At 44.4% G+C, this 24,416-nt stretch overlaps 1 protein-coding gene across 7 annotated transcripts in view; it reads left to right on the top strand.

The window, feature by feature from the left end:
- RIPOR1 (RHO family interacting cell polarization regulator 1) overlaps nucleotides 1-24,416 on the top strand; it is a 98,992-nt gene that overhangs the window by 45,913 nt on the left and 28,663 nt on the right. The window contains exon 1 of one of the 7 annotated variants that reach the window (XM_079987872.1): nucleotides 7,768-7,925. The exons of 5 other annotated variants lie outside the window; for them this stretch is intronic. In XM_079987872.1, the coding sequence (XP_079843998.1) occupies nucleotides 7,907-7,925 (19 nt within the window). In that variant the 5' untranslated portion in view covers nucleotides 7,768-7,906. Of the gene's footprint in view, nucleotides 1-7,767; nucleotides 7,926-19,012; nucleotides 19,224-24,416 lie in introns of those variants that run through there. One more of the 7 variants, XM_079987875.1, reaches the window with a different exon arrangement.

Genomic DNA, 24,416 nt, shown 5'->3' with positions numbered 1-24,416 from the left:
GATTGCACTCTTTCTTTCCTTTCTCTGCTTTGCCCCTCTGCGTGTTCCTTTCAACTGTTGCTTTGTCTCCCATATACACTCTGTGTTCCTCTGTAAGAAGGCATTAAATGCTCTAAATATGAGGCAGCCCAGATTGTGGGGTGGTGGGGCAGAAGCAGATGGGGAAGGAGGTAGAGTGTGCCAGGCTCTTTTTTTACCCATGAATAAATTCTTTCTTGCACTCACATTGGAGATCCCGAATGAAATGAAAGCTTTTAGCATCAAATGATGCTTCAGGGAGCAGCCTTTCAACTGGGGGCGGGGGAACCACTGGAGTTCTTTTAAAGGGTCTTCTTCTCCAGCTGAAAGAGTGATGGGGGTGGAGGGAAGTCTGCATGAGCCCATTAACCTTAGTCGCAGCTCAGTGCATGCTGTCTTCCTCGCATGCCTGTCACCGTGTTCTCCCAAGAGAGATGGCATAGCCTGTTTCAATCTAAAGCTGCCTTCTGTGGATGGGAAAAAAAGATGGCCAGAAAAAAAAGATCTGAAAACCTTAAAGTGCTTTATGAATAAATGGTTAATTAGCTGCTAGTCCAAGGTGAAGCAGGCAGGCCCAAATCTGGCACTTAAAATAAATTATGTAAATGTGAATGTACATTTACATCATTAGTTCTGGTTGCGATAGTCCCCCCTTCCCCCCTCCTGTTTTTCTCCAGCTAGTATAAAAAAGAGGCTTTCAAAAAAGAAGCCAGTTTGCCTTCTCTTCTATCTTTGTTTTATTGCTCCTTTCATTTTCAGCTTCTTTAAGCCTATCACTGGTACTTAGATCAGAATCTTATCCTGCAAACCAAAGCATCCTTAATTGGAAGCAAGTCCCATTGAATTCCCTGGGGATTTAATATCTGCACGAACATGCTTAGGCCTTGGCTCTGTAGGAACCTGAAGCAGAACCTTGTATAACAATGGTTTTTGTGGTCTTTCAGGTACTGGAAACAAGGCTTTTGATTTAAATAACTGTTTTTCAAGGTTGGGGTGTGTGTGGATACTGCGTTGCCAGTGTGTTGATTACCTGACAAAGCCTGCAGTTTGAATATTATTCAGAAAAAGCAGTAGTCCATCCATGGCCCTCATTGTACTTTCATATATGCCATCCTCTGGATACCTTAACCCAGTGCTTTTTTTCTGGGGGTATGCAGGCGTACACATACCCCTAAACATATTGTGAATCTAAGTTTGGCCTCATTGAGGGGCAGTATTTCAATATGAGTAGAGTAGGAGAATGAGAGGACCCCTAAACTTTTTATAGAAAAAAAGCACTGCCTTAGCTACCTTTTGGATGGCCTCTGTGGGCTGAGTGAGATGGGTTTTGTGCAACTAGATATGTGTGCGAGGGCCCATCTGTGGAATGTGTCACTACTGAAGCTGATCTGCAACTTATTTTGGAGGTGCAAAAGAGAATTCTATGCATTGGTTCTGATAGCTAAAATGGAATTTCCAAATTCAAGTTCAATATTTTTGCCATAAACAAGTAAGCAAGACACAGAATAATGGCAGAACATAGCCCATGTTACCGCTCAGCTATTAACTACCAGCCTGCTCACCTCATTATAAAAAGCCATTTTGGCCTCTTCATTCATCTAGGTAGAGGGCACCTTAGTTCATGTTCTTAGAAACAGTGGTTTGTGGGAGCCCCTAGGCATTGTGGGGAGAGTGAAGTAACAGGTTCTTGTTCTTGCAAGGATTGTAGCAGCTTGGCTTGCTCTACACTGCCCTCTACTGCCAACCTTCAGTTCAACCACATTCCTGAAGCGTAGGAAGATTCCTTATACAGACTCACACTTTTGGTCTATATGGCATAGTATTTTCTATATTAAGTTCTGGAGATCTGCTGCCAGGCAGGCAGGAGTCTTGCCAGTCCCCAACTGGAGATTCTAAGGATCAATTCTGGAACTTGATGGATGCAAAGCATGTGCTGTACCACTGAGTCCCAAATGCTGAACCATTTTGGGAGAAGTGGAGTTTTAGGGAACCCAACAAAGCTCCTTAAATTTATTTTAGCTTAAAAAGAAAATTTAGTCTTCCCCAATCCGAAGAGGTTTGTTGGAAATAATAAATAAATAATAAATCCGTAATAAGTACAGTAAACTACTGATAGTAAGGGGGCAGAATCAACATTTTTATATCAAAACATTGATCCTCCAGATGTTGTTGCACCATGCTTCCACTATCACTTGTCATTGGCTGTGCTGGCTCGAGTTGTTAAGAGTTGGAATCCAACAATATGTGAAATGCTACAGGTTCCATGTTCTTCTGGATGATGCTTGGGCTTGGGAAAGGTCAGGAAGGCAGGATGCAACCAGCACGTGCCTTCTTAGTATTCTAGTTTAGTGCATTAGAAGAGTCGTGCTGGATTAGACAGGCGACCACCATTGTGTCTTACACAGCTGCCCGTCTGATGCTTCTGGAAAGCCCACAAGCAGGGCTGAAGGCAGCAGCCCTCCACTGCCATTTGCTGTCCAGAAACTGCTGTTCATTTGTATTCTGCCTCTGAACATAAAGGTTCAATTTAGCTGTCAGGGCTAATAGACCTATCTGTGGCTGTCCTCCCATCGGTTAGTATGATCACAGAAAGAGTATGCTTCAGAGGGTGTGTTTGATTTGATCCAAGAAAATGTTGCATGTTATAGCTGAGAAGTGCTCTTCTCGTGTAATGTATGTAAAGTTCTTTTCCGTTTAGGAACTGAAAAACTATCAGCTTGCAAAAGGGTAGTTTGCTAGCTCCTGCCATTCCTGAAGACACTGGAAGCAGATAGCAGCTGTTCCCTCACTTTCTTTACACACCCATAACAGAAATACTAACAAACATTTTGTTTCTAGTCTGGGAGCTACCAAGGTCTGGCACACCGAGTCTTGTTCCACATCCTACCAAATGCCAAAATACAGATTGGGTCATACGTAATCACTCAGGAATTTCTGTCCTGAACTTGGCTAAGCTCAACATCCGCTGTGGAACAGGAATTCCAAGTGTTCAGCACCTGTCCCTATACAGAAGTGCTGCACGTGCTACCATGAAGCTGGCAATACCTGTCTGACTGGTATGTTGTCACCCAGTCATCTGCATCAGACAGACAGGTCAAATTTGGGGTGTTGAGGGCATGATGTTGGAAAGGGCCAGTGGTTGTGATGGGAGGCCAAATGGATCTGTGTTTGTGTGTTGGTATTTCACAAGGGGCTTTGGGAGTGAATTTGTTGTGGCCAATGAGGTGTCTGGTGATACACTATTTGGGTGGCTTTGTAGAGGAGAATCAGGGTCTCCTTGATCCACACTGAAAGGACTGAACTCTACTTGGGAACTGGAGGAAGAAAGCTGGGCTAACACAGGCTGCAGAGGAAATGAGGGTACAAAAACTTAAGGCGCCTTAAAAAACAACAACCACCACCACCACCTTTCCAGTTTCTTATTTGTCTGGCTATTTAAAGGGAAGGCGCACAGAAGCAGGAAGTGGGATGGACTTTGCTGAATCACAGTGGAATATTCTATCATTGGGGCTGGATTCAAGGAAGAGAGGGAACGCCTTTCCTTTTTTGCTGAAATCTGATGAATGGAGGGAATCTCGCCCTAGATGCATTGAGCAGGCAAGGTCCAGGCTATGCTTTCTGGAGATCTGGCAGGTGGCGAGGGGCTCCTGGTTTCCATCTCCATGTACTTCTCTGGCACTCCTCCTTTGTAACCAAAAAGTTAACAAAAGGGGGCTAGTTATCAGGACAGATTGGTTAGGTGGTACAGTGGTACCTCGGGTTACATACGCTTCAGGTTACAGACTCCGCTAACCCAGAAATAGTACCTCGGGTTAAGAACTTTGCTTCAGGATGAGAACCAAAATCGTGTTGCGGCGTGGCGGCAGCAGAAGGCCCCATTACCTAAAGTGGTGCTTCAGGTTAAGAACAGTTTCAGGTTGAGAACAGACCTTCGGAACAAATTAAGTACTTAACCTGAGGTACCACTGTATTTAAGTGCATCCCTTAAAGAGCTCAACTCTTGATAGTATCTGCAGGCTTTTATTTTCAAAGGAAGAGCTGTTGTTGCTACTTTGTTCTAATAAACTCTGGTGCAACATGAGAATTGTTTTGCACTGAATGGCCCGAAAAAACTGTCTGCAGACAAATGCTGGCTCCCTTGGCCTGTAAAGCGAGATGAGCGCCGCAACCCCAGAGTCATCTGCGACTGGACTTAACTGTCAGGGGTCCTTTACCTTTTATGGTGTAGCCCAGGGGTCAGCAAAGTTTATCTTGCCTGGGCCAGATCATGCGTGCACACCCTTGATTTTTGGCGTCTGCGTCTATGCAGACACAATTTCCGGCACTGCAGAAGTGAGTCTCCATGCCGCACTGTGCCACTTTAGCGCAGCACACAAGGCTGGCAGCTCGGTTCGGGGGTGGCTTGTGGGCCAGTCAAATGACCTCTGCAGGCTGCTTCCAGCCCATGGGCCTTAGGCTGCTGACCCTGGTGTAGCCCATACTTTCGCCAACCTGATTCCCTCCAGAGGTTTTGACCATTAGCCATGCTGGCTGGTTCTGATGGGAATTGGGAGTCCAGCAATGTCTGGAGGGTGCCAGGCTGAGGGTATCTGGTCCAGCCTAATTCAATCTTCATCTTATTTATTTGCCTACCTCCTCCACTTCTCAAGATTACTACAAACTGCCAGCTTTGCCTTTTCCATCACGCCTCAAAACAATGTTTCCTTCCCCGTCCTCTTTTTTTCATTCTTGCATCCAACCTAAATAATTCTTTATACTATATGTGACCAATGATGGATAGGAGGATGGAATGTGGGTTTCTTGTAAATATAAGAATAAAAGTTCTAGTGAGCTCAAAAACATGCTGTTTGTAAGTTTTACTTATACCTAGCTGTTGTCGTTATGCGATCGCCACCCTACAGATGGCGCCATGAGTGAATAAGAGAGAGAGAGAGAGAAAGTAGAGGGGACTCCTTCAAAGAACTCAAAAGGAGCCTGTTTTGAGTTTAACTGTGCTACTTCCGGACAACAGTGAGCTCTCTGAGGGGCTTTCCACCTTGCAAGATTATTTCCTTGGGAAAAGCTACTTTTGATTAAATCTGAACTCACACAGAAAAGGTGTAGGCCTTGGCTTTCTTTCCGCAGGATTCAAGACTTAAAGGTTTGTGCATGGTTTGTGGAGGTGTGCCAGCTCATCTGGAAACTTGGGGCATGGGTAGATGTTTGTGTATCTAAGGTGATGTGTGGAGGGAGAAACCCTGCTGGCTTAGCATGCTAGAGGCGACTGTGCTTTAGCTGGAGTTCAAATGGGTTTTGCATGCTGCTAGCTGTGGAAAAGCTGCACTAGGGATGTTTGTGGCACTTTGTAGCACCAGAATATATTTCCAGCCCCTGGAGGCAGAGGGACACTAGGTTGATTGCTGTGTGCTGCATACAAGCAGAAGGCCTGTTAGTAAAAGTGGCCATTTAATTAGCTATTTCATACCATAGTACAGGAAGGCAGCCAGGGAGAGAACTTTCCTTCTACAGGATGACAAAAGCTTTTACTTGAAAGGATTTGGGTGTTACCTTTGCGTTCTGGGTAAGGTTTAGTGGTACCCCATTGCTGTCTTCTGACATCTTCACATAACAGCTGTGCTAAGAAACCATAGCTAAGAGACCAGCTCTCCCCTTGCTTCACTATAACCTGCCCAGATTGTTAAGGCCAACCAAGAGCATTGTTATTTAAAATTACATCTCTTTGTATCACAGACCTAATTCTCTGCCATAAGGAAGAATGTGGAAATGAAGGTGTGTGTATGAGATTAAGGGAAGGAGCTAAGCTCAGGCAAACAGGCACTGTGTCCCTTCAGTTCTGACCCATAGTCATGTCTTGGGTGCATCACTAAGTGACATTTCCAGCAAAGCCTAGGGCTTTGCAGCTTTGCTTGACCATAAGGAAACAGAACTGGTGGTTTAATTTGCAAAGAGGAAGGTGTGGAGATTCATATTTGGCTGGGACCTGTCCCTTTTTATATGGACAACTTGCTGCACAACCAGAGTTGTGTGTATGCTATGAAGAACATAATCACTGTGTTTAGGGCAATCTAGACATGCTCAGAGATTCATTTGTTTAAAAGATATGGGGTACTGGTCTTCAGTTGGTGGGCTGCCTGAGTTTGGCGGTGACTGACTGGGGCTTTATCTTAAAGAAGGAAAGAGAGGTAAAGAGGGTGACCAGATGCTAAGGAGGCAGAGTTCCTTTATCTTCAATAGCTGTGTAGAGAGGAAAAATGGTTAGGTGTGGTTTTCTCACTCCTACATGACAAGCTGTCTCTGTAAACATTCCGCCTCTTATGTAGCTATTTAAACAGCCTTGTAAATAAGCCCACAAAAGTTATTAGCATGCAGTGTTTTTTACTAACCTGCTAAGGAAATTAGTAGCTTGTTGTTTCCATGATGACCACAGAGGAGAGGAAGCTTCTCAACAGGCTTGTTAAAGAAAGTGCCTTCTGCTATACAGGCTGGTGGAGGAGAGACAGACTTGGTTTCCATGCTGGCTTCAGAGGAAGCAAAGTGGAGGCTGGTGGGAGGAGGAATGGAGAGATCCACCCCCCCCCCTTTGCCAACCCACTCACTCCCCTGTGTGGAATCTCTAGTTGCCATGGGTGATCCAGTGAGTTATTAAATACAGTGCTGTAGATCTGTAAATTCCCTTGCATCTGGTCACTCTAAAGTGGTGGGTGGGATGGGCAGAGCAGAGAACAGGTTAGTTGTGGGAACACACAAAGTCTCACCTCTAGGATGCCAGGCTAATTGGAGAACTCTCTGCTCTGGCAAGGGAGTGAAGTGATAGGAGGCATTAAGAGTTACTGTTGTCTTTTACAAATTTATATAGATGAAGTGGGATATGTCAGCTGATCCTAATAAACTGGGTAGTGTGCAATGGGTAGTATTACTGGTGTGTGTGCCTGTGTGTGTGTAAAAGAGAGAGAAAAATCCACATAGCTGCATGCGTTTCTGGACTCACCTTGGGGTCATATAAAGGAACATAGAAAGCTGCCTTATACAGTGGTACCTCAGGTTAAGTACTTAATTCGTTCTGGAGGTCCATTCTTAACCTGAAACTGTTCTTAACCTGAAGCACCACTTTAGCTAATGGGGCCTCCTGCTGCTGCCGCGCTGCCGGAGCCCGATTTCTGTTCTTATCCTGAAGCAAAGTTCTTAACCTGAAGCACTATTTCTGGGTTAGCAGAGTGTGTAACCTGAAGTGTATGTAAACCGAGGTACCACTGTACTTGAGTCATATCATTGGTTCGTCTTGCTCAGCATACATGGATTGGTGATGACAGTCCTTTAGATGTTCAGGCAGGAGTTTTTGCCAGCCCTACCTGGACTGAATTTGGAACCTTCTGCATGCAAAGCAGATGCTCTACTGCTTGGGGGGGGGCTGGGTTTTGTCATAAGTTCTATAGCATTTACTACTATATATAAAAATTTGAAGTGGACCTCATGTTGAAGCTTTGGGTTCTGAAAGAATGGAGGCTTCTGTTCTTGTTCCAGGGCTGTGATATTTTGGCTAAGGAGAAAAATAGCCCAGCGGTTGACATTCTTGGAAGTTCTTAGACAGTCTTCTCTGTCTTCCTGATGTGTCTTCTTTCTTCCCCGCCTCCTCCAGAGGCAGGGCTTCCTTCTCTTGCCTCTCCATGGCTGTGTGGCTTTGACTCACCCTGGGAGCAGCAGGAACTGCAGTGATGTCAGGCTGCGAGGAGGGAAGTGTGGGAGGAGACACACTGCCCTGTTTGGCTGGCTGGCTGGGAGCTCTTGTCCCTGCCACATTTCATGGGATAAGCATGAGAGCAAGCAACACTGGTACTCAAGGCCTTGCTCCAGTCTTCAGTGTGGGCGATGCATTAACCCCAGCTTCAAGATGAAAGGGAAATACAAAGGTAATGGTCTCAGAATATGTTCTCTTTTCTTCCTGACATCCAAACCATTGTGGTGGGATCCCTAAAATGAAAATCTAGGGAAGGGGGTTTCAGGCTGGAAAATGTTGAACTGTAAGCCAGGAATGTCTTTGGTTTAAATATCACCTCTGCCATGAAGTCTGGACATGGCCTCAGGCAAATTACAGCTTTTCAGCAACCCTCAAATGTGCAATATGATAAAACTGACTAGGCAGCTGGATAAGATTATTTTTTTAAGGATTGCTCCAGTAATGCATGTGAAGACCTTAGAAAACTTTTAAAGCACTACTTAAATACTAGACAAACTTTGAACCTGAGACAAGGCAGTAGGTGGGATGTTTGCCTGCATGGCTCATTCTTAACTACGTAAATCCCAGTGGATAACAAGGAAGGAAAAGCTTGGAGAGGAGATAGGGACCACCCAGGTGAGCCAGTAGTGACTTTCTCTCTTCAGTGCACCGGGCTAAGTGAGTGCCAGGTCAAAAGCTTGTTTTCTGTGGCATATGAGTTACTAACTCTGTCTCTTGTTGAATGGCCTGTTGTTTAATTGTAGGACTGTAGTATTTTGGTACTGTTTGAATTTTGTTACTGTGGTTGGGGAAAAAAAAGTTTTTGTTTAAAAGTTATAAATCAGTAAACTAGAGGGGAATAGAGTTAGAGCTCTGGAGGCATTTCAGTGATGCCTCATTTCTGCTTTTTTGGATTTAGGGCACAAAGCTGCTCATTCTTGGCTGAATCTTGGGATGGAGATTCTAGTGTCTTGTAAGCTGCACATCCTGCACCCCAGTATTTGCTAGGGAGTGAGTCAGTAGGCCTGGGGCCACATAGTAGAGACAGTGGCAGTGAAATCCGGCTTTCAAGCTCCTGTTTTGTTTGTTTGTTCTTTTGTTTTGTAAGCAGATAAGATGTTCCTGGTGCTCACATGTGAGCCACGTTCTCTTCCTCTTCCTTTGCTCAGTTATCCCTAATATATAGGTTGACATGATCTGAAGTATTGTGGGAGTGCTGGTGATACTCGCCAGGCCTCATTCCTGGTTTTGTTTAAGTACTAGGCAGGATAGTTGGGAGGCTGCCAGAGGTGTTCACAAATAGGCAGTGATTGGTTGGAAGAGGTATGACTGGATACAGGCATGGTGATGGTAGTAGTGATAGGGTCAGAGAGGAAAGAGTTGGAGTAATGGTGTTTAACTTAGACTAAGGAAGAATAAGTTTGAGTCCTTATTCAACCACAAGTCTTACTGGATGACCTTCATTATTTCTGGAGATAATGTTAATGCTATAAATGTCTTGTTTTAAACAACATAGCTTTCATTTAGTGGTAACAGAGAATAGGGGCTTCAGTGCCTTAAATTCATTCATTTATTTACAGCATTTTTATCTTGCCTTTTGACTGGAAGGTCTCCAGGACAGCTTAAACAAAACATTTAAAAATAATATTAGTAATAAAATTGAACGTTGAAATGACCATGGAGCAAGTGTTAATAACACCGACACACCACAATTAATGTTTCAAATAGCTGTGCCGCACTTTCTGTGCTAACAGCACTGTGTAGGTGTAGGTATCGGCAGTAGGTTTTCAAACTCTTTAAGTGTGGGTTTCACTGACAATTACTCAGGCATAACAACATTTATTTGAGGAACAAGGAAAACAATTGATCTGAGTCTTTGGTTTACTGCACATGCAGTTGTAACTAGAAGCTTCCTAAACTAGGGGTGAAGAACTTGTTGCTCTCCTGATGTTGCTGAAATGCAGCAACTCCCATTATTCCTGACCTCTGGCCATGCTGGCTGGGGCTGATGGGAGTTGAGATCCAACAATATCCGAAGGGTCACAGATCCCCAGCCTTCTCCTAAACCCAATCCCACCCAGCTAATCCCCGCTGGCCCATTCCCTTTTTCATAGAATTGTAGAGTTAGAAGAGACTACAAGGGTCATTTAGTCCAACCCCCTGCAATGCAGCCATCTTTTGCCGAATATGGGGCTCAGACACATGACCCTGAGATTAAGAGTCTCATGCTCTGCCGACTGAGCAATCTACTTTGCAGAGACTGTCAAATGACAAAATTCCACCTCCAGTAACTGGTCATTTTATGCTCTTTTCATTCCTCACTCCTTACATTTCATTGTCCAAGCATTTTCCTGTCTTCAAAACACAGCCCTCCAAACATGGTTTACTACACCACTGTATGTTGAGTGGGGAAGAGAACAGTAATGAAAATTAACACAGTGCCTAAATGTTAGTAGCATTTGTCCCTGACTAATCCTTCTGAGGAGATGAACTCTCCAGCCAAGATACTATTGCAAAGGGAGTCCCTAGCCCCTGCTATTGCCCTCTCTTCCGAAGTTGGGGGCAATCAGAGTGTGGCATCCAGGTTTGAGGGGGCGGGTTCTTATTTTAAGAATTTTTTATCCTACCCTTCATTGTTACCAGGCCCAAAGTGGATTACAAACACACAACATATAATACAGCCAATAAAATACACAAATTAAAATACCAGCTATCAAATTCATGCTAAGAGACTCTTGTAAAAATGCTACCTGGCCCCCCTCATCCCTAGTGGAGAAAATGATGCTGGATAGTAAACATTTGCTGATCTGTAGCGGTCCCAGAAATCATTTTTTCTTGTCACAGAGTTTTGACTATTTTTTTCCTTCCTTTTGTAAGTGTGCACATGGCCCTTGCTCTGCCCTTCTTTTGGTTTGCTTTCTGACCACAACCCCCACACTAGCTGAGCTCAAGCAGTGCTTCGGTTTCATCTCTTGCGCTTCCTGCGCCAGATGTTTGGCAGTGGCAAACGCTGTGCTTCTCGCTATGGGCAGGAGGGAAGCCTCCCTCGCAATCTTCCCCGCATGGCAGCACGTCTGCCTTGCTGCGCTGCTCTCTTCCTTGTGTCTTAGGAGTTGATCGCTTTAAGGTTTCCGCCCCGCCACACTCCCACAGTTTTTTCCATTTTAAATTGCTACTTACTGATAATGAGAACCCAGAAATAAACGCAGGCGGATGCCGTGCAGCTGGGGAGGCCTCGGCAGGGGCACTTTTGAACTGCTGACTGACTGACTCTTTGGCAGGGAGGGCTGGTGCCAGTCTTGCCTGCAAGGGAGCCCCAGCCAGCTCCCCTGCTGTGGGGATGTGGTTCATTCCTGCCTCGCCAGTGCCTGTGTGAAGTCAGGTGGGCGTAAGAACATAAGAAGAGCCTTCTGGTTTATATCTAGATCCCTCTAATCCACTCTCCTCTTTCCCACGGTGGCCAACCAGATGCCTCTGGGAAGTCCTCCATCAATGGCCCTCCCCCACGGTTGCAACCACAGCAAACTCTGGCATTGAAGACCTCCTCCTTCTCCTCCATGGTTTTGTCTAATGCCCTTCTAAAGCCCTCTGAACCAGTAGCCATCACCACAACTGGATTTCAACTGGATTTATTATAGATCGCACAAGGAAATGCAGTCTTCTGTCTATCCTGAATTTACAACTCTTTTTTAAAAAAATAATATTTATTACTTTTAAACCTTACAAAAGAAGAAAAAGAAAGAAAGAAAGATAGAAAGAAAGAAAGAAAGAAAGAAAGAAAGAAAGAAAGAAAGAAAGAAAGAACAATGCATTACAATATACACAACACATTAAACTAAACAAAACAGAACAAAAACAGTTTTAAAACATACGGTACATCATACCATTTCAATGTCTTATCCTTCATTCCCTTGTTTCCTCGACCTCCTCTCACCTCCCTTTTTGTATTCCAATTCTATTAATTGTTTCAGCAATTCCTTTCCATCTTTCTCTATTTTCTGTCTTATAATTATCTTAACTTATTTTAGCCTTATTTTCCATTAATACTATAATACTTATTTATGCTTAACTCCTTATAACATTTCTACTAAAGCCATATAATTTCATTCCAACATTTTTCTAACACTCATTAATTTTACAGTATTTCTATAAATAAACTTTAAACTTTTTCCAATCTTCTTCCACCGTCTCTTCTCCCTGGTCTCGGATTCTGCCAGTCATTTCCGTCAATTCCATATAGTCCATCAACCTGGTGATCTTCTGTCCGAGGCTCTTAACTCTTTTCCAAGTCCCTTCTGCGTGTCTTCTTCATATTTATACATGCACTTTACTTTGTCTTCTGCTGATCTTGTTCTTAATTTCCTTCCTTTAATGCTGAAGAGTAGATCCCGGGGAAGCTCCAACCTAGCAATGTTTTTATTCCTTCTTGACAGGTCAGCCAAATCTCCGTAGTTAAAACCAAAATCCAAAAGATATTTCAGGACGTGTTTCAAAATTCCTCCAAATCTGAAGATCCCCACAACTCCAATCTCCTCCTGACCCCAGGTCCAGGTCCCAAAGGTCAGTAAATCCCTGCATGAGGGGATCTATCCAACTTTCCTTCTCCAGTCCAAGCAGGGCTCCAATCCTCAAAATCTGACTTTCTCTGAATTCAGTCATAGAAGGCAACAACTTATAGTCATCAAATTGCCTCTGTAAGACTGGGGCTCTCTCCCTCTCCACTTGTATTACTTTAGGTTCAACAACAACAACTTTCTCCCTCGCGTTCTCCACAGTTTGCCATATCAAAATAGATTCCTGTGTCGATTCCTGAATAGTTTCTGTATAGATATTCACTTTTTGTCCGAAATTAGTCACTTTTTGACCCAAATCGTCAATTTTAATAGTCATCACGTCCATCTTCTTGTGGAGCTGTTCCAATGAATCACTTATCTTACAAAATGCAGTCACTAAGGCTTCTTCTGTCGACATTCTTAAACAATCCAAGGTCAATCCCTGGTTCTCACAATTTTTTATCTTGCAGCTGGGAATCCCCCCAGATCAACTCCTGTAACAGCTTCAAAGGCTCCCTCTAGAGGGAAACAATTTCTATTTGTATCAATCCTTTTAGGCACAGTTCAAGCAATAAAATTAGTTTCAATTTTCAGTTACTTTTACTCCTTTTTAAACGCAGAAGGAGACAATGGAAACAATGTATTTCTCTTATTTAACTAGCTGTCAACAACAATGAACTTTCCCAAAACGTCGGTCTTGCTAGCAGCCCGTTTCCAGGTTCAGAGCGGTGGTAATTTGACTTCCTTCCCTCTCTCCTGCAGGCTTACGCGATCCAAAATTTCCCCCCTCTTCTCCTGCTTCCAAGGGGGGTTTAAAGATTTTAGCCGATGGAAGTTTAATCCTTTACTGAGGACTTTCCAAGACTTTAGCTTACAAGATCTTTGCTTCAGTCTATTTACAAAAGGGGAAAGCAGGCTTCCTGTTTAGAGCCTCCCCGTTTCGGTGCCAATTTTCCGTTCTACTCACGGGTAGTTGTTTAGAATCAAATTGTCCACAGGAAAAAGTCAGCGCTCTCCGGCAACAGCAATGCGGCTTCACTCCATGAAAAAAGCAATCAATTCGAAGCACCGCGCAGCTCACCCCACATTGCTCCGGATCCCCGAAACCGGGTCTCCCTGCGAGTAGGGGAGGCGCAAAAGGTGCCAGCCGAATCCCACGTTCACAGGCTTCTCCCGCCTGTGATTTTAGTGGGTCTCCGCCTTCGCCGTGGCGGCCAGACCCTAATTTCCACGGAGTGAATTCCTCCCGATCAGAGGAATTCTGCCATTGACGGAGGCGCCAACCCGGAAGTCTCCTGAATTTACAACTCTTACTGCATGTTGCAGTTTTAATTTTAAATTTTTATTTTTAAATGGTACTAATCAGCATGCATGATGTTGCGCAGAACGTAAGGGATAGATAGCATAGCTGCTGTGCGTGTTTGCTTTTATATATGTATTCCTCAGCCACTTTGTAGGGAATTAACCTTCATGAGCTGGCTTAGGCAAACAAAATGTCAGATACGCTGAGAACATTAGGCAGTCTTAAAACAATTGTAAGACCGCAGTCTAAAAGGCAATAGAATAGAAGAACCATTCTGCAATTTCTTTTCATGAAAACAGTTTAGAGCCACTTAGGAATCTAAAGAAATGAGCAGCGCTGATACTCTTAAGAAAGAGCAACTGGAAACAGGTGAGTTTTAAAGGACGGTGTGAAGACCTGTGCGGTAGAGGCCATATGCAATTCATACTTCAGGGAGAGGGCAACCTGTATCCAAGGCAGGACAACTGCAAAGTTCAGTCTCATAGGATCCAAGCTTTTGTTTTAAACAGTGAGCTACAAATACAGGTTTGAAAGTTGTGGGCAATGGCTCCTAAAATCTCAGAAGGAGTATGTGAAGGAGACCAAAGTTTTCCAACTGCTTTGATTAGTAAAGGTGAAACCCTTGGTATAAGGACTAGAAGCGTTTAATTGATACAGACAGGAATAGAAGCTTGACATGCTGTACTTAGTTATTGCATTTATATCCCACATTTCAATAATATATTCTCAGGGCACCCAACCAAATAACAATAAAATTACAACAAAGCACAGTGAAATCAAGTTATAAAAATTAACACTGCATAAAAAGAAAAACAGCCGTCGTTGCAGCATAAATTTCCAGGAGGGGAAACTTGTCTGAAAGGCTTGGATTGTTGTTTTTAAAGGTCTTCACATGGCACTGAAAGGAGATTGAAATGGGTGTTTTGCAAGCCTCCCAAGGGAGAGCATAGCATAAATGGAGTGTTCTAACTGAGAAGGCCCATTCCCTGGTTTCTTCCTGCCTCATTTCAGATGGCAGGGGCACCAGGAGGAAATTCACACACACCCAGTGACAGAATAAAACCCAGTTGGTGCCAGTGGGTACTCAATTTTTACAAGCTATTTATAACAGCTGCGAATGGATGGGGAGGGAAGGATTAAGCTTCGCTCCTCCATGAGCTGTTGTTGCAAACCATGTCTGGCCTGCACACTTACCTCTGTGTAAGAAAAACGCTTCGTATTGAATCTAGTGTATAGCTTAACCCTGTGTGATCTGGGAAGTATCTGATTTCACATATCTGACTTTTAGCTGTGAAGTCACAATATGGCCTAAGGCAGCTTACTGGCTTGGTTCAGAAGCCACGGCTAAATCATGGTGGGGTGATGCCTCAAGCTCCTGCACTCTTTTCCCCATGGAAGCTGCAGTTCCCCATCTTATTTCATGACAACTATTAGTTTGCTCACCTTACAAACTTGCAAGAATGGCTGAGAAAATGTATGTGAAGTACTGTGGAGATTTAAAACAACTAGAAAAATGTACATGTTCAGAAGAAGGGTAATAAAGTTCATTATCCTAGAAATTGATCAGAACACACTGCACAATTGTATTGGGATTTTTTCCACTGGAGAAATGATGGGCTGGTGTTGATGGTTCTTACTAACTTCTTTGTGCAGTTCTTCACAGTCTGTATGTATGTCATGATTGGAATCCCAAAGAGGCTGCTCATTAGTATTCCCATTGTATGGTTGGAAAAAACTTGAAGCAAAGAGCTAATGCAGTAGTTCTTAACCACTGTGCCGTGGCACCCTAGGGTGCCTTGAATGATGGTCAGGGGTGCTGCAAGCATCACTGGCCTCTGTCCCTCTTTCCTTCCCTCCTTCCTCTGGTGCCCTCTTACATCTCTGCTTCCCAAAGGCTTGCACAGCTGTTTATTGCAGAAGCCCTGACTACAAGCTCCCCAGGAGAATGGTGCCTCTAGGACTGGTCAGAGAGTGCTGCTTGCCAGGAGCTGAGGCAGCCTTGGAGTAAGCAAGCAAGTGAGGGAGGGAGCCCAGCTAGTCAATATACCAGCCCTTGCTGTTGGGACAAGTCCCAGGCCCCTGTGGGGCAGTGTGAGGAGGCAGCTCTCTTTGGAGCGGGGGGGGGGGGTGTCAGCTCAGAGACCAGGGGTGGCAGCTGCCCAGAGAACTTGCAAGGAGAGGAGTCTGAGGGAACACTCCACAAGGGAGGGTGTTCAAAAAAGAGTGAGAGGCTGCCAGCTCTGGAGGCAAGGGGTGACATAACTGGGCTCCTGAGCCCCACAGGGGTGCCACAGAAAGAATGTAGTTGCTCAAGGGAGCCATGGACTCAAAAAGGTTGAAAACCTCTGAGCTAATGGCTTCCTTAATGTGTCTATCAGTGAACTCATAGCTGAATAGGGATTAGAGGTCACTTCTTCCATCTCCAAATAGAACAGACACAAGAACCCTGCAGTGTATGGAGAAGTGAACTCTGCAGAGAACAGCTTCAGTTATCACAGGTTCTTGTTTGGTGTGGCAGGAAGAGCCCTTCCCAAGCCTCTTAGCTTTGCACACCCTCCTTTGAGATGCTTGACGGGTAAGCAACCACTTCCTCCAATTGTTGTTGCTCTTCCTTTTCCCAGTCGCCCTTTTTGTGCATGCCCTTTCATTAACCCGTACGCATCTTGACTTTGCTTGACATGAAGATACCTCACACATGTTCCTTAAAATTATAGCTACCCTCTGCTAAACAGAGAATTGCCTTTTCCTTCCAGGGTCTTTCCCCATTTCTGTGGTTTGCTTTTATCAGTGATGCCATCACTCCAAAATGCTTCTAGAAACAGGAAACCAAACTTTTGTGACAGCCATCCACAGTCAGTGCAGATGTGCACAAAATCTCCATGTGCACTTCCCAGAATGTGGATTTCTTTTGTTTCAGTTTCAGTCAGAGACTGCAAATGAATAGTGGTGGGGGGAAGCTGGAGTTCATGACAATGAAGACAGTAGGAATGTCATGCTGGACTGCGACTCCCTTCAGCCCCAGCAACGTGGTCAGTGGTTAGGGATTCTTGGAGTTGTAGTCCGGCACTTGGAGGACCCCTGTGTCCCTGGTTCTGCATTAAAGGAAATGTGACCATTCACTGCAAGTGCATGTTTACTTCACCTAAACCCTCAATTATTTTCAGCTTCCCATTTCTCCCTCTTGGGGCCAATGGAGGGTGGAGTGTGTCTGCTCAAGTCTTTTTCTGGGTGCTGTCTTATTTTACTGCATGCATGTAAGGCTCCAAGAGCTTGGAAAGGGAAGCCCTGGGCGTGGGTGGAAATATGGCTCAGAGCTTTTGTAGTGCCATTTCTCATCTATTTGCTTAGAGTCAATCATTCTGTCATAGAAACCTTTGCTCAGACAGACAAAAAATTAAAATTCTGAGTGAGTCACAATGCACTTGGATTAAGTTGAGGGTTTGTGACTCATTTCTTGACTTAGCAAAAACGTTGCCATGTTTTGTGAGCTGCTAGAGCAGCTTGCTCTATCCTAGAGTCTGGAGAGCCGGCAGCTGAATTTGGAACAGGCTGTTTTGTGTGTCTTTGGACTGTAAAGCAGGATAAATATAATAAATCTCATCTAATCTGTTCCTCCTTTTCTTATTATACAAACACACTGCCTGTTTGTTGGGGTGACTTCTGTTGGCTATCTGAGGGCTTGTACAAAATACAATCACTTTGTGGACCTGTGTTAAATCTATGCACATAGTGGAATGGGATGGTACAGTCCTGAAATGGGAGAATGGACTGTACCACTTCAGTCTGAAGGGGAGGGTCACTTTTTCTATACTCTCATGTTAGCACCTTTATCCCTAGAATGCTTTGGGGAAGGGGCTTTGCTTTTTGTTTCCTTATAGGGGTTGTTAAACCGTAGCCAGCTAAGACTAATAAGGGAATTTAGGGAAGCCACAATTTCTGTTGTTTCCCCTGCCCCCTTTGACTACTGTTTTTACAAATTTGGTTGCTCTGCTAGAAATCTGTTTCCTTGGCATGTGACCCTGTAAATCACAAGTCCACCTCTATTTTTTAGTTAAAAACCATTTTCGGTAGAGTGAGTACGTGTGTCTATGCATTCATATCTAATACTCAGGAATTCTTTTTTTTATTATTTAAAATATTTCTATCCTGCCTCCACTAAAATGTTCAGGTAGCTCATGCAATACAGACGAATCAAAGCAAGCCAAGTGTTGGTAAACATACCTTGTTTGTTTTACTGCCTTCATTAAGAAAGATGCTATTTGTCACTCCCAAGGTTTTGTTTGCACCCCTTAAGGAACATGTTTTCTAGACTGAGCAGACATTAGGGTTGTATCCAATATGAATTCCACTTTGAGTAGACGCACTGGAATTAGTGCATGTGACTAATTTAGGACCATTAATTTCAATGGGTCTGCTTTGAATATAACTTCGTTGGATGCAACCAAGTCCTCTGTCCTGCTGGCAGGGAGTCCTTGTTAGTTTCTCCATCAGTTGCAACTAAAAAACAGGATGGTTCGGCAAGCTAGCACCACGAGTGAGGAGATATCAATGGAATTCCAACAGGTTTCCTGTCCTCACCGTCTCGGTGTTAAACACACAAGCTGACTTTCTCTCCATTAGGCTGTTGCTGCTGCTCAGGGCCAGCCCAACCTATTTTGTTGCCTGAGGTAAAGGACAAGATGGTGCCCCTTCCCAGGTCCATGTACAGAAGTCAGCTAGACAGCCAGTTGAATCTTACTTCAACACTGGTAACAGAGCAGTGTCCTCATCCCACCACATCTGAGGGTAGAAGGCTAGTTTAGAGGCCCAGGGCAGGCAGTGTCCTTCAACACCTCCCCACCCCTCAGCATCTGCCGCCACAGGTGGCCTCATGGTAGGGCCGACCCTGCTGCCTCCACTGGCCTCCTTTGTCCAAGCTTTAGAGAATGATGCTGGTGATGGCGGTGCCAACCAGCCTGCCTCTTAAAGGGTTGTTCCACTCTTCCACCATCTAATCGTGGGTGACATCTGATGTAAAAAGCATGCTGATGAACAGGATGAAAATGTTAATCTCTTGTAAAATAGGAAGGACACAAGCATGAGGTCTGCGTCTAGCAAAACTCCCAAGATCTTATAAATGCATTTTATGTTTGGGTCAGACCTTTGGGGCATGATAAAAGGTATGTGTTTTCTTTTGCTTTTCTGTCCATTTCCTGTTTTGAACACAGAAGTAGGAAACTCTGATCATAGTGGCCCAAAGTACCAGCTTCATTCCTTCCTGCTGCAGGTCTCTGTTGCAAGCCCTATTCCTGTGGAGATTTGCTCACCTGTTCTTAGCCCGCCTGCCAGAGGCACCTCCTAGACTCCCCGCCTCTGCTGTCGGCAGTACCAGTTGCTGATTATCTTTGAAATGTTAGGAATGCAAGAGTGGAGCCCAGCCCCTCGGGGAAAGCACTGGGAAACATCCTGCTTGCTGTACGATGTGTCCGCTCCGGATTCCAAATACTTTCCTAAGCTTCGAAGAGTTGGGTAAAGCGGGTGCACACCTAGACTTCAACCCCTTCAGGGTGAGCTGGCTGTCTTTCAGCTTCCATCTCCTGTGGCCCCAAGGGTTTCGGCAGTATTTCCAGCACCTCATGTTAACCTTGTAGAACAGGTAAGTTCCTGGGACTGGCATTTCTTCTCTGCCTGGCACCTAAAAGGGCTCAGCGCCTATGCTTCTCCACAAAGGCTCTGCATGGTTTTGTCACCTGCTTTGCTCTTGGCAATAGTACCCTTACATTGACCAGAGGAGGGCACCCTCCTAGTTCTGTAGTGGGCCAACTGGCTAAATCGTGCTGACCTGGCAGGAGCACCTGTTGCCTCATCATCCTTGCTTGCAGTCCATAAAGACCCTCTGAGTTCAGTGGGGGTGGCAGGGCAGGGCTCCCTTGGTGATCTGATTAAATGGCTCCAACAGAGAGGGTAATCCGCTAAGGTCCTACTTGGATTACAGCTCCTTCGTAATGAGTTTAATTGGGCCACTGTTGTCCTAGAAACGGGACCGTTGGAATAGCAATCATAGGGCTAGCTCCTGAATCTCATACTGCTTGGGTCTTGAGCTGTGCAGGTGGGAGGGAGCCCAATGTGAGCAGCCTCACTCCTAGCTCCTGGAATGCTACTCCAAAATGTTTGTGACAAAGGATCAACCATGGAGGATTTGGATGTTGTGACGGAGATCTTTGGTAGGGGAAAGGCTCTGGCTCCTATTGGCTGGTTGCTGATGCTGACTGTCTTGGATTGGCTATTGTTCAGGTCTGTGTAGCTTTTGGGGTAAGTGAGAAGAACCTTGCCTGTTATCACTGGCAGATAAGCTGTTAGCTGGGTGACAAAGCTATGGACCATGAGTAAGGTGACCTTGCAGTTAGTTTGTACCATTGCTGTCTTATTTCCTCTTCCTCCCACTGATCAGCGTTCATAAAGAACGCAGATAGATGTAATGCAAAATGGTTCTTAAATTCCATCTTCTGGGTGGGTCAGTTATGTTAGTAGACTCACAAGCTTCTGAGTTCCATAGGGCTCCTCTCCTGCCATAAAGAACTGGGGGTTTTGTATTCATTCCTCCATGACTGTTTACTGCGACTTTCCAGCTCCAAAGTAGCATTCTCCTGGAAGTGTGTGTGTGGCTGAATTAATAACATTTGTCCGTTGTTAATGGTGTTTGTAACTGTGCCTTGTTCCAACTCTGGAAAGTGTTTTGTGATTTGTCCCACGCAGGGCAGGCTCCTTGTTCTGTTTCTGCTGTAGTCCCACCAAGGGCCAAATAATGATGCCAGTTCTGCTAGTGTATGAATGAACTCCCTATATGTTTCCCCTTCTTTGTCACTGCTCAGCCACCTTCTTTCCCCTTCCCCTAATTAGCCAATCAAGATGCAAAAAAGGTGAAAGCGTTCTCAAAAGAGGAGCAAAGAAAAACAAAAAAGTCACATAAAAGAGTTACCCTCTTAATTAGATAATACGATTGACACATTACACACTGGTGTTGATAACTGTATATCATACTGTAAAACTAACATCAACCAGCATTAAATTCAGAACTGAGAGAAGCTGAATTTTGTGACCTCTGCATAACTAGCAAGATCAAATGAATAATTCCCAACAACAGTAGTTTTTGGGGCTGGATATTATTCCATGCAATATTTTAAGTCTCTGAAATAATATCAGATGTATTTTAGTCCCTTTTAGTAGCGGTATTCTTTATTTTGTTGGGTTCTTTTCTTGGTTGAAGGTAGCCTACAAATATAATATGGTGATCTCTTTGTTTTTGTGTAGTCAAATCAATTCCCATCTTCACACAGTTATATTCTCAACTGAGAATAGAAATACCATGTGCAAACCCTCACATGGTTTAATAAAGTGCTATCTTTCTTGAAAAAGAAGTGCCAGAACTCACCATGAACGCCTCCCTTGTTCTCTTATAATGGAAATGGTGCCTACCTGAGAGGTGTCGAAACTGAGTTCCAGCTGAAAAAAGCCCTGGATTTATATATATGTTGTGATTCTGAGGGAGTATATTAAAAGCACAGCATCAGTGTTGGCTTCAGAATCCAGATTTTTATGAAGCTCTGATTTTCCTTTTAAATAGAAAGCCTAGCTCTTGCATTTGTCAATATGTTCACAAGTGTGTGAACTTTTCAGTATCCTACATAGCTGCTCTTCTCCCTGCTAGCAAAGCCAGATTAAACAATGCAAAATATATTTTTTAAAAATAAGTCAGACATGATTCATTTGCATAAAATTCACCTTCTCTTAGTACAGAAGTAAGTGTACGTGTGTGGTGTATGTATGCTTGGATTTCCAGAGTGCTAGAAGAGAGCAAGCAGTTATTGAGAGTCCAGAGCACCAAATAAACCAATTACGAAAAGAACCACCCGCTCTGGTCTTTGAGCATTGTGATTGCATGGCACTTTATCCTTGCCCATCTGTTCAGTGCTGTCTGCATGTTGGCAAGTGCTAGTCCTACGCAGGAGGCAGTCCTGGAAGGGGCTGAAGACACTGCAGCTTGAGGAATAATGTTTAAGTGGAGCAGTTGGAGATGGTTGGCTGCTTCCTTCTCACAAACTGAACTTCAACTTCTTTGGGTCTGAGTTCTCTGCATAGAGTGAGAGGATCTGTCTTTAGAGGTGGTGGGAATGCTTTCTCTGACAGCTATCCAGTTCGGGGAAACAGCACACTCATTACCTTCCCCCAGAGAAGGTTTGACCTCTTCCTCCTCCCGCCATGTCATGTCTCAGACTTTTAGTGTAGGCTTCAACTCTTAATGTTCCCACCTATGCTGGAAAGGGTGCTCTGAGGAAATCATGAGCAGCTGTGATGCCTTCACATTTTGTCCTCAAGAGAGAGGTTGTTAAGGACCTGTCTGAGATGCAGGTTTGAAGGACTGCGATTGTATTGTGTACACTGTTGGACCGGGGTAGACCTGGGCTGAAATCATCCATGAAGCTCACTGGCTGATTGAGTCAAAATCTCTGCGTACTCACCTCACCAGTCTGTTGTGAGCACAAAATGAGAAGATGGGGACACATAACATATATTCAACCTTGTGTGATGGTTGGGATAGAAATGTGATACTGTACTTTTTAAAAAAGGCTTTCCTGAGTTTTTCCTGGTTTGCACTGTGGGGTGGTAGGTTGGCTCTGAGGCCTGTTTTGCCTCATTCTGCCACATGTGTAGTTGAGCACTGAGATGAGAGCATGAACTGTACCATTTCAGAGTTCAGGGAGTGGACCACATTTTTATGTGGAAAACATCCTCCAAGTGACCACCAACACATGAGTCCTTTTAGACCCAGAACAGGGAGTAACAGGGCAGGCTTATTCATGCATGGGTGCTAGGAATGGAACCCCCACACAAAATGGTCACTGCCTGTATAACAGCTTGCTGATAGGGCAAGAATCTTTTCTTCTTGCTGTGGCAGGTTCCTCCTCACTTCTCTTTGAAGGGTGGGTTTTTATTTGGGGAGTGTAATATACTCTATCTTGATTCTAAATTGGTACAGTCAGCTAAACTATCTCATACTACAGCCTGTGTTGACAGGTCCAAGTTGTCTCCTGTCAAACCATGTAAGGGAAAGGAGATGTTTCTTGGGCTAGAGCTTGACATGTGCTCCTCTTGTGTTGAGACAGGCCTCAATGGTTGATTCATCCCTTTCTGTGTAAAGGACATTCATTCATTCATTCATTCATTTAGAATGTCTAAACTGCAGCATCACCCAGACATGGATTCCAGAAAAAATTACATAAAAACTGCAAATATCGCTACAATATTAAAAGTAAACAATAAAAATCAGAGCAGTATAATAAAACAACAGAGGTTGTAACCAAAGAAGTATTCAGCCACCTAAAACCATATTGTAATTTTTTTAAAGACTGAACAGTTTAAAATATATATATTAATCTGGCTCTGAAAAGAGTACAATGCTGGTGCTAGTCTTGGCCTCTTTAGAAGGAGATCCCAAAGCCAGAGGCTTGTGTTTAGGCCCTGACGACTCCTTGACTCTGCCTTCAAGTTGGTGGCAATCGCTTGGTCAAGCAGCAGCATCCGAAGGGCACTGAGTTCTTCTGAGATCCTTTGGGCCTAAAAGAGCTTGACAGTGTGAACTGAGAGACTGCCTGGCAGACTCTGTAGGGCAGAGCTTTCCAAACTTTTCATGTTGGTGACACACTTTTTAGACCCGCATCATTTCACAACACAGTAATTCAGTTTTACTAGCAAACCAGAGGGTCAACTAACCTCTTTGCAGCCCTGGGAAGAGCGCGGGGAGCGTTCGCACAACACACCTACACACTGCAGCTGACACACTAACGTGTCATGACACACAGTTTTGAAAGCTTCTGTAGGGTATAAGTACAGTGGTACCTCGGGTTACAGACGCTTCAGGTTACAGACTCCACTAACCCAGAAATAGTACCTCGGGTTAAGAACTTTGCTTCAGGATGAGAACAGAAATCGTGCAGCGGCAGTGGGAAGCCCTATTAGCTAAAGTGGTACCTCAGGTTAAGAACAGTTTCAGGTTAAGAACGGACCTCCAGAACGAATTAAGTTCTTAACCTGAGCTACTGTAGTCCCTCCCTTGTGATGTGGAGGGTGATGCCTGCCAGGGCTGGAGGGCAGCTGTGTCAAAGGCACAGATCAGGGGTGGGAAACCTGAGGTCTGCTGGAATGCATCCTTGCTCTCTGATGACTCCTGCTTGCCTGGACGGATGATACAGAACTGTGCGTCAGTGTGTGTGGAAACTAGCTTACTGTACAAAGGTAAAAGTTAACATTCATTGGCCCACCACCTCTGCCTCTGTCCCTGCCCACCATTGACATGTGGTTTCTGTAAGGCTGCTTATAAGGGAACGTAGTCCTCAGGCTGAAAAGTTTTCCCCACCCTTGCCATAGATCTGCACAATGCGCCGTGAGAACTGAGAGCAAAAAATGGTCACATTGCAAGGGTCTGAGGAGAACCAGGCCCAGTTTGGTCCCCAGAGAAATGTGTTGTGATACATGTTTACTTTATTTATATAAAACACTTTTATACCAGTTTTCAGCCCTAGCACACACACGCACCCTAGCTGTTTGCAAGAAAAGAAAATACCAGTTTAAACAATAACAGAATTAAAACTGAATGTTAAACATGACATTTAAAAAATAGGAAGAATGAATCCAAACCTTCAGTCTCAATAAAGGCAAGAGCCAAGTGGAAAATAAACATTTTTGTTGCTCAACCTAAAAGCCATCAGGGCTGTGGCCTAAGAATCACTGGACAAGGTGAATTGGTACCCTCATCTCAGGCCATGATAGTTTCTTGCTCCTAGCAAGAACA

This window comes from Podarcis cretensis, assembly GCF_951804945.1.
Source record: "Podarcis cretensis genome assembly, chromosome: 8".
In the NCBI taxonomy this organism is placed as follows: domain Eukaryota; kingdom Metazoa; phylum Chordata; class Lepidosauria; order Squamata; family Lacertidae; genus Podarcis; species Podarcis cretensis.
This window is presented reverse-complemented; position numbering and strand designations above follow the sequence as displayed.